At 32.4% G+C, this 10,146-nt stretch overlaps 2 protein-coding genes across 3 annotated transcripts; both read left to right on the top strand.

Moving 5' to 3' along the window:
• Positions 1–920: 920 nt before the first annotated feature.
• LOC139877643 (PHD finger protein ALFIN-LIKE 1-like) lies at positions 921–5,407 on the top strand. Its single transcript, XM_071865071.1, has 5 exons — positions 921–1,118; positions 1,256–1,288; positions 2,445–2,667; positions 3,658–3,778; positions 4,899–5,407. Exons 1-5 carry the CDS (start codon positions 1,034–1,036, stop codon positions 5,145–5,147), a joined length of 711 nt encoding a protein of 236 aa, XP_071721172.1. The 5' UTR covers positions 921–1,033; the 3' UTR covers positions 5,148–5,407.
• Positions 5,408–6,134: 727 nt separating this feature from the next.
• On the top strand, positions 6,135–9,760 carry LOC139877437 (myb family transcription factor PHL7-like). 2 transcript variants are annotated; one of them, XM_071864867.1, is made up of 6 exons: positions 6,135–6,364; positions 6,761–6,837; positions 7,003–7,045; positions 7,724–7,781; positions 7,878–7,947; positions 9,250–9,760. In XM_071864867.1, exons 1-6 carry the CDS (start codon positions 6,259–6,261, stop codon positions 9,649–9,651), a joined length of 756 nt encoding a protein of 251 aa, XP_071720968.1. In that variant the 5' UTR covers positions 6,135–6,258; the 3' UTR covers positions 9,652–9,760. The 2 variants fall into 2 exon arrangements, with proteins under 2 accessions (XP_071720968.1, XP_071720967.1); XM_071864866.1 differs by having other exon boundaries at positions 6,136–6,364; positions 7,721–7,781.
• The last annotated feature ends 386 nt before the right edge of the window (positions 9,761–10,146 follow it).

Below are 10,146 nucleotides of genomic sequence, written 5' to 3'. Positions count from 1 at the left end.
TGGAGGTGTAAACTTTAGCTAATTTTATTTGGTGTATTGTACTGATTGCAATCCAGGGGAGTATTTACTTAAGCATGCTCCTTCTTGTATATATTTGGAGATATTAATAAAATTTCACTAGCTTTGCAAAATAGAAAATAAATTAATCTGTCTTATTAAAAATTTTGTAATTTGTAATTATTGTTAGCCGACAAAAATCTAACATATATAAAGTAAACAAAAAAAAAGGTAACCATTAGAGCAACTGCAACCGTTGAGTTAGATTTTGCAATTTTTAAAGAAAAAATAGTTTTTTTAAGTGTGACGTGACGTGACAATATTAAATTTTGAATATGAATAGTGCCGAATGCTAATTGAGTGAAAAATGTATTGATGATGTGGTAAAATATGATTGAAATATTTTTTAAAAAAATTAAAAAATTATATATATATATATATATATATATATATATATATATATATATATATATATATATATATATATATATATATATATATATATATATATATATATATATAATATGTGTTAGATTCCGATTGGTTGGAAAAAATTAAATGTCCTAAATATCTCCGCCTAACGTTTTTACGACTACGTCGCCTATCATTACACTCTGTTAGTGGTGTTAACTGGCTGACGCCCTCTCGCGGATGATGTGATATGGATGGTCTTAGAAGGAGCACAAATCTACCATAGTTAACGTGAAACAAGTATATATGCAATTAAATTGTAACAAATCAATATGATAAGGCTTAACATATTTTAGTACATCACTTATTAATAAAAGTTATGTATGGTAGAAAGTGTATATAATAATAGAAAAGGTACATAGCAAATTTAACAAATAATAAAATAAGATTACACAAATTTCTCTATAAATAGTTGAATACACCAATCTACCCTTTTACATCTATTTTATTTTTCTTTGTCAAATCTCCTTTGTCAAAAACACTCGCAGAGAAATAGAATACTCAATTTTCCTACACTTCAAATTCAATTTAATTCCTTTTATTTTTTATTTTGTTTTGTACGGACATGGCTTCAGGTCTTCGAACAGTAGAAGATATCTTCAAAGATTATAGCGGTCGCCGTTCCGGCATCATTCGTGCCTTAACTCATGGTACAATTTCTTTTAACTTTTTTTATAATAAAACCTAACCCTAATTTTAAACCTTAATAAGTCCCCCTTTTTGTTTCAACTTACTTACGTTCGGATCCTTAATTTTTTAATTTTTAATTTATTTTTTATTTACTCAGATGTCGATGACTTCTATGGACTTTGCGATCCAGGTATATTTTTGTTTCAATTCGTGAATTTTTAGGTTTTTTTTCTTTTTTCTTTTAGATGCATTATGTTGCTGCTTTGTTTGTTTTTGTTTTTTTGTATATGTTAATTTAATGATATAACTGCATAATAAAAAAAATTAGGTTAGGTGGTGGTTTGATTTTGGTTATAAAGTAGTTATATTGACTATTGAGGAGTCAAGACAGTCAACCTCAATGTGTGAAATTGTATATTTTTTTTGGGACTAAACTTGTATATGGAATTGAATTCGTGTTCAGTCCCTTGTATGCGATGATAATCGGTTGTAAATATGAGATACTATCACAATTGCAATACACAAAGAGCTTAATCATGTTAAATAAATATTTTAAAAGAAAGTCGTTTTGTCAATGGAGTTGATTATTGGGAGGAAAAAATTGGTAAGATGTGAAGCATGGGATGAATCTATCATGATCTGATGCAGTATACGCTGTTGTAATAGTCGGTCGAGTCAGCCAACGCTTTGGTTTGGTGACTAGCCCGTTCCGCCCCTCCCAAAAATGCGTTAAAAGTCGGGCAATGCTAAAAAATCGAGTCAAAGTCAGGTCAAAGTCGACATATTTATGTTTTATGTTTATTATTTATTTATATTTATATTTAATATATCCGACTCGACTGACTCGTCCCTCTAAGGTCCCGACCGGCAGGGGCGAAACTACATGGGACCTGCCCCCAGATGATTTGAAATTTCCAGTGTTAAAATTTTGGATATTTTGATTTTGCCCCAGTGGATTTGAAATTTTTAGGCTTAAAATTTGATTTTGCCCCAAAAGCCTCCAGATTTTGCCCCCAATCCAAAAGCCCACATGACTCAAAAGGTTGTATTTTCATGGAAGAAATTTTTTTTACAGTGAATGAGAATGCTTTAAAAAAAATTTCGTCCGCGGTGACAAACTGTTTCTGCCACTGCCGCGCGGGTCCGTCCCGACTCGACTTTTACAACCTTGGCAGTATATTGTCTTTGCAAATTACTTGAAATATCAAAGGTAAAAATTCAAGTATATGATGTTGGTGAATTATGTTAATATGGTGCGTTGCACAATATTATATGAAATTTTCAATTAACAAATTCTTTTTGTGACTTTTTTTTTTTTTGGAAATGTATCTTTTTTGTGGTTGCAGATAAAGACAACTTGTGTCTATATGGACACCCAGATGAAAATTGGGAAGTTACTCTTCCTGCAGAGGAGGTCCCACCCGAAATTCCTGAACCAGCTCTCGGAATCAATTTCGCAAGAGACGGTATGAACCGTAAAGACTGGCTATCTCTGGTTGCAGTTCACAGCGACTGTTGGTTGCTATCTGTGGCTTTTTATCTTGGTGCCCGTCTGAATCGAAATGAAAGGTGCTTTCTTTGTTATTTATTATTTGTGTACATCGGTTCAATCTTTCTTTATTTATCTATCTGCATAACTGCATAATATTTCTTTTCATGCTCTGCTGATTGTATATGTTGATTAACATGTTTAATTCTCTAACCATGTCTTTAGTTATATTTGTGTAACGATGTCTTATTGCATCTTGTAATAATGTTGGTAATTTTAATTTTAATTAATCGGTGAACGTCTTAATGGGTCAAAATCGGATTAATTGGTCAAAGTCTGATTTAGTCAGTCAAATTGGTCAAAGTCAAAATTGGTCAACATTTTAATATGAATTTAAACTGGAATTCTAAAGTTTTTGAACATGTTAACGATTATATGTTTATGTATCTAGACAATTATGTTAAAATTAATGTTTATTTTTATGGTTTTCTTCTATATTTACACCTATAATTTTGTAATTTTTATTTAAATGTATAAAAGGTCCAATCCGATTAATCCTTGACATATTATTTAAGTGTTTGTGGTTCTGTTTTGCTATTCTTCATCGATTATTCATGTTCAAATCCAAAACATGTTGGGGCAACATGTGCAATTCCACTTCTGTTTTAAAAGTTAAAGTTGACTCAGAGCCCATATTCTTTATGTTTGGCTCTTCTTTATTTCTGATTGGCTGTTAATTAGCCTGATTGCACTCATGCAGAAACACATAACCAATTCAAGCATTTATAAAAAATGGCTCACCATTTAGTGTGTCAGTTTACAATTCTTGAGCTTGTATGAGATACATTCAAGATCTACGAGAACAGTTTCATTTAAAGCTTTTGTAGTTTTGTTCTTCATCAAATTTGATGTTCTTCATATTCTTGATGTTTGCTTAAAAGTTGCCTACAATTGTTATGTTTTTTTCGGATGTCTTGATGTATATGTAACCTTTTATTTGACGTGTAACATGGTTGCAAATTGTTCATATTGGCTTGACTCGTGTTCTTATACAATTTTGTTTCCTACAGGAAGCGTCTGTTTAGCTTGATTAACGATCTGCCCAATGTTTTTGAGGTTGTAACTGAACGGAAACCTGTAAAAGACAAGCCTAGCGCTGATAGCGGAAACAAATCTAGGGGCAGCACAAAGGTATAGTTTTGGTATACATGTCTGTCTGTACTAGATGTTCTAAAATGGGCGGGTCATGTTTTATGGGTAAGTAAACTATTTTACGAATTGATTTTACTTTGAAATGTTGCTTTTAATTAATTAATTCAAACTACTTTTGTTCTACTTTTTCAAACTTACATAAAAATCTTTTTTTGAATGATAACAGATGTTATATGGTTTGAACAATAATATTTTGTATCGGATGAAAGAGTTAAGAGGTTTTATGTATTCAAGTACACTCTTGAGGGCTTCTTTGTAACAGTTTCACCTGCTCTATTTTGTCCATTTTTTTAATTAGACATGGTTCACCTGTTAGATTTAAAATACGACATAGTTGAACCCATTTATAAGTAAATGTGTCAAAATTAGCACCTCAAATTAGTATTAGAGACCATGGGCTTGCACTATTTCTGTTGATTTCTAACCAGCCAAACCTGGTATCTTGTCCTCAGTTGGTTCATGAATGGGTATAAGTTATCATGGAAATAGTTTTTTTTTTTTTTTATTTCCTTTTAAGTTTTTATTTTACATTTCTTTTAGAAGATTAGTATGAAATATTATGATTGTGTACCCAAAAATCGTACACTGTTTTATAGCATGATGTAGTTTTTTTTTTTTTTTTTTTTTTTTTTTTTTTTTTTTTTGGTGATAGACTTAAATGCCTGCCCTATGTGTAATAGCCATCCTCATTAGTAGTGTCAAAATTGGCATATTGGTTAGAATGATTAATTCTTAGTCTGGGTCAAAGCTGGATGGGTTGACTTTAAACACTTCTTTTGACTTGGTAATTATTACTCCGTAATATATAGTGATGAGAATCTTAATCTGCATCTAAGTTTTTAAATATATTAAATGAAGCAATTCATTCAATAGTTGGTAAATTAACATTAACAGATACAACAATTCAGCAGGGTTGTAAACTAAAGTCATCCATCTGTTACCTAACCTATCTGACCCGCCCATTTTGCCACCTCTAGTTTGAGGTCTCCTTTAGGAGAAACATCAGAGACATTGAACTTTTCTAACGTTTGTTGTTACACTTCAACTTGTATTCTATTCTAACACAATTGAATTAAAACTATAATTGATGTGTATTCAGAGATCAAGTGATGGACAGGTTAAACCCGCCCAAAAGGTAGTCGAAGAGAGTTATGAGGAGGAAGAAGATGAACACGGTGACACACAGTGCGGCAGCTGTGGCGGCAACTACAGCGGAGATGAGTTTTGGATCGGTTGCGACATCTGCGAGCGGTGGTATCACGGCAAATGCGTGAAGATAACGCCCGCAAAGGCCGAGAGCATCAAACAATACAAATGCCCCTACTGCATTAAACGATCCAGACCATAGTGTGAATGGTGAACAACAGGCTAGCCGGTTTAGTTCTGAATGAACGAAACGTTATCGGTGCGGTTTGTTATTGTTGTGAAAGATGAGATCAATCATGCTATAGTGAGTTGTTACTTGGTGAATTTTAAAAATATACATTGCAAGTTATTTGTTTTAACTTAGGAAAAAAGAACCTTCCCTTGTTAAAAGGTGTTGAATTTGTAGTTTATTCTCATTTGTAGATTACATTAAGTTTTATCGATTTGGATTATTTGCTCTCATCAAGATTTTCACATTGATTTAACATGGATTATTAGGTATTGCATGGGATCATGAATTTGCATATGGTAGCTTTTGTTCTTATATTGTACTGTATGTTGTCTTTTAGTAGCGTCTTGGTATTCTCATTATAGCCTTATAGGTATCGTGTTCAAACATTAGTAGCAACACATTTTGAGTTGCCATAAAAAACGTCAGAAATGGGCCGATGATAATTCGGTTAGACCGCTTTTATTGTCGTACAATTAAAAATATTTGCCCTCCCGAGTAACCCATATACCGTCTTTGAATAAAATCCCGACCATCAAAGGTGTTCAAGTCTCTAGTTTCTATTAGGTTCATTTGGGAGGCTAATTATCTCGAAATTTCGGAATTGAATATATCTCGAATTGGTCTTTTATCACATATGTACCCAGTTAGTGTTTCAAGAATCAAGCACAAATGGTGTTTGAGGTAAAAAAAATGTAAGAAATACTTTAGTGATCATGTCTTGATACATCATATTATCTTAAATGCTCCCATAAATAAATTTATTAAAATTTAAAATTGCTAAAATAAAAATAAAGGGTAAACAGCAACATTTACAAAGGGAAAATGACACTCGAATAAAAAAGAAATTTTACATGAGTGAATCACTTCATATATTTTGTATTTCTTGGACAAGTCGCCTATTGATATGAACCAAGAAATTGAGTTTCAAAAGTTTCGGACTCTACTAAACTTGTTCTTAGTTATATCCGATTTCTTACCTTATGCAGACATTATATAGCATCTTCATAGTTCCTTATCCCGAATCGCCTCAATATATCTTACGATTACCGTCTTTCAACAACTCGTGTTTAGCTAGAGAAACATGGGTTCAGCGTCTGATCAAGGCTCGGGAAAAGAACGATTGAAGTGGACTCAAGAGCTACATGATTTGTTCGAAAAGGCCGTTAATCAACTTGGTGGTCCTGATAGTAAGTGCACGTCTTTTTGAATTTTGTCATTACTCCGTTACATTTTAAGTGTCTACTTTAAAAATACAAAGTTTCATAATCGTGTAATTTTCACTTTACCTTTTTTAACGTAAAATATGTATATTTTTGGACAACCAAAATAAAAATGGAAATTTGTGGTTTGTAAAAGTGAAAACGCCTAAGGTTTTCTATTTGAGTTAGGTGATTATTTTTAACTCATGTACAGTAACCTAACCGGGTTATCAATATGCTTCTAGCGAGTTTTGAACCCGAGACTTAATGTGAGTATATCAGTATTGTAACTGTATATACTTTTATATCTCATGTTGTAATGAATCTTGAATGTTGAATAAATTATAAATGTTACTACCTTATATTAATAGTTGGTATATTCAGGGGCAACACCAAAGGGTATATTGAAGGCCATGGGAATATCAGCACTTACAATCTATCATGTTAAAAGTCATTTACAGGTAAAATCGCAATCGTTGTAGACCGTAGAACAATTCATATATATTATGTTGTCCATTTTTATAATAATTAATTAGTTTCTATATGAATTTGTGTGATCATATACTTATAATCTACAAAGCATAAACATATTTCAAAGTTTATTCTTGTATGTTTTGGTTCTGCAGAAATACAGAATGTCTAAATTTGTCCCCGAATCATCATCAAGACGTAAGTTCCAACACTCTGCGAAACAAGTCATTAAAACATTGTTAAAATCATAAAATGATGAAAACTTTGGTTTCACCTTTTCACCGTTATGAATAATACCTGGCAATCCAAACCCAAAGTGTTGAATTTGGGTCTAATGGGTCTTGCATATGGGTCAAACGGGTCGAGTTGTAAAGTTTCCAGTTTTTTGAGATTCACATCCCTAAAAATTGGTCAAATGAGTTTTTTTAAAATATATTGGGTCATAGACAAAAAAATAAGAAATGGGTCGATCGGGTTCAAATCCACCAAGTCCAACAAATAGAGACGGGTCCAACGGGTCTTGTATATGTGTCCAACGGGTCGAGCTATAAAAATTTTGAATTTTAGTCGCACAATGTAATTTTTCAAAATAAAATAAAAAATAATAAAATAATAAAAATAAAAATGTAAAACTAAAATTTTATCGAATAAAATGGTTCTCAACCCGACCCGAACCGTTGGGTCTCGACCCACTCAGACCCAACCCAACCCGGGTCCTGACCCAACCCGTTTGACCCATTTAAATTCTGACCCGTTTCGACCCATTACCCGTTTCGACCCAAACCCATTTGGGTCTCGACCCAACCCGCCCCGTTTTCCAGGTATGGTTATGATATTATTGTGCTCATACAAACGTATATGATATATAATCAGCAGGAAACAAGTTTGAGAAAAGAAGCATAACTGATATATTCCCAAATTTCAGTACGACATCGTGAGTTATTTCATGACAACTCTTTTTAATACGAGTAACATATTTGACATGTTTAATTTCCGAAATATTATTTGATTTATGTTTTTTAAACTTCAGTGGTGCTCAGCTAAATGAAGCATTACAAATGCAAATGGAAGTTCAAAGGCGATTAAGTGATCAACTTGAGGTATGCTTTTAACTAATTGTTGGTTGGTTCATCAAAACCATCCAAATATAGCCTAGTAGTTGAGGTCCTAGTATCCTCATAAGAGGTTTCAGGTTTAGACTTCAGGTTCGACCAGGGTCGTCCTGTCAATTATATGGGCCCTGTGCAAGGACTAAAAAGTAGGCCTTTTATACAAATGTGTTGCGTGCGCGCGCGCGCACACACACACATATATTTGAATAATATCTCTCGGTATTCTTAGTAGCTAAGTGGTTAGTTCACTCATAATCAACACTTTCTAGCAAACCATTCTCAGTAGCTCTCAATAAAATCCATTAAGTCCTATAATATTATTAACAAATACTGTAGTATTCAACTTAATAGCGATTATCATAAAAACCCATATTAACAAACATTATTATATATGAAAACTAATCCTATAACAACATATATTCAATGAAATTAAATAAATAAGAAAAGAAAAATAATAGAATAATATATATATATATATATATATATATATATATATATATATATATATATATATATATATATATATATATATAATAGAATTATAAAAAAACAGATATCTTGCTTATCATAAAACATCATATATAATTTATAATGAAATTTAAAAAAAAAAAACAGGAAAAAAAATAACAGTACCTTACAAGAACACAAGATCTTCGTTGGGACGGCAACACAGGGCAACTCAATCTTATTAATATAATAATGCTTCTTTAGCACCTTAATAATATTAATGTTTAATTTTTTTTAACACAATATAAATTTAATTAAACAATTAACGGAAATATGAATATGAATAACACCCTAATTGGAAGTTGGCACGGCAACTCAATAGACAGAAAATTTAACGGAATGCGTGGCAGCCTAAATGGGCCTTCCACAGGCTAAAAAAACAGTAAATCTAATTGGGTCAAGAAAAAAGTAGCAATTAACATATAAATATACACTGGGCTGAAAATAATTATTGGCCTCATTAAGATTTGGGCCCTGTGCAATGGCACACTTTGCACAAGCCCAAATCCGGCCATGGGTTCGACTATCTTGGGTGGCTAGGGAAAAGGGTCGAAAACGGTCCCGAGAAAACACAGTTAGGATGCGTACTTCAGAATAAAAATAAGCGCTTTCTCCATATAGCCTAAACAGGAAAACCTTATCTGTTTATCTGTTTTTACTTGTCAAACTGGAATCTTTATCCTGAACAAAAAAGTTGAAGCTAAAAACTGCCCCAAGCCCATTTTTTCATTTATGTAATAGGTACAAAATAATAAATTTTTTTTTTTTTTTTTTTTTTTTAAGGTACAAAAGAATTTGAAGATGAAAATTGAAGCACAATCAAAATTTCTTGAGAAGCTCACAGAAGAACACAAAATCAGACCAAACATCAAGATCAACAAAATGTCTCCAACATCTCTACCATCTCTATGTGATGTGTCTGAATCCATCATCGACTTCGAATCTGATTCAGAGTTCGACACAAATGAAATGAAAGCAACACAAGATCACCCTTTCGCGAAAAGGGTTAGGATTGATAACAACGAACTTGTATCCAATCAAAGATTTAAACGTCCTTCGCTCATTACTCAGAGTATTATCATTCCTACTAATGGCAATTCGTTTCCATCACAAGACATGTTTCCATGGGGCTTATCGTTTACCCAATCGCCGTTGATTCCAACTTCATATCATTCTTTTGCTTAGGTTGTGTATTATTTGTTTGCACATGAGGATTTTGTGTATGATGGTTTATATTGTACCTTAAATAAAGTGCAAATGCATCTTGATAAATAAGCATGAAATTCAACAGCTATTAGTATGTACTTACTCATGAAGGTGTGGGATTTTTCCCTATTTAATTAACATTCTAATATTATGTTGAGTGTGAATCGAGTTAAACAATAGTCGAAGAAAGTTGTTGCTGAGCGTCAAGTTCGCACCCGCGAGATTTGGACAGTGAACGAAGCTGGTGAATTTGCTCAAATCCCGACCGCGAGAATATGATCCCGACCGCGAAAATTCTTTCGACTGGAATTTTATTCGATTTAGGATTCCTCGTTGTATTGTGATTATAACTTGTTTTATGCTATATATACCCTCATGTGTAACCTGAAATGTATACCTACAAAAATTAATAAAAGAATACTCTTTAGTTGGTCAAAGATTAAAAACAATCAAGTTTGATTACATATTACCTCG

This window comes from Rutidosis leptorrhynchoides, chromosome 11, assembly GCF_046630445.1.
Source record: "Rutidosis leptorrhynchoides isolate AG116_Rl617_1_P2 chromosome 11, CSIRO_AGI_Rlap_v1, whole genome shotgun sequence".
Classification (NCBI taxonomy): domain Eukaryota; kingdom Viridiplantae; phylum Streptophyta; class Magnoliopsida; order Asterales; family Asteraceae; genus Rutidosis; species Rutidosis leptorrhynchoides.
This window is presented reverse-complemented; position numbering and strand designations above follow the sequence as displayed.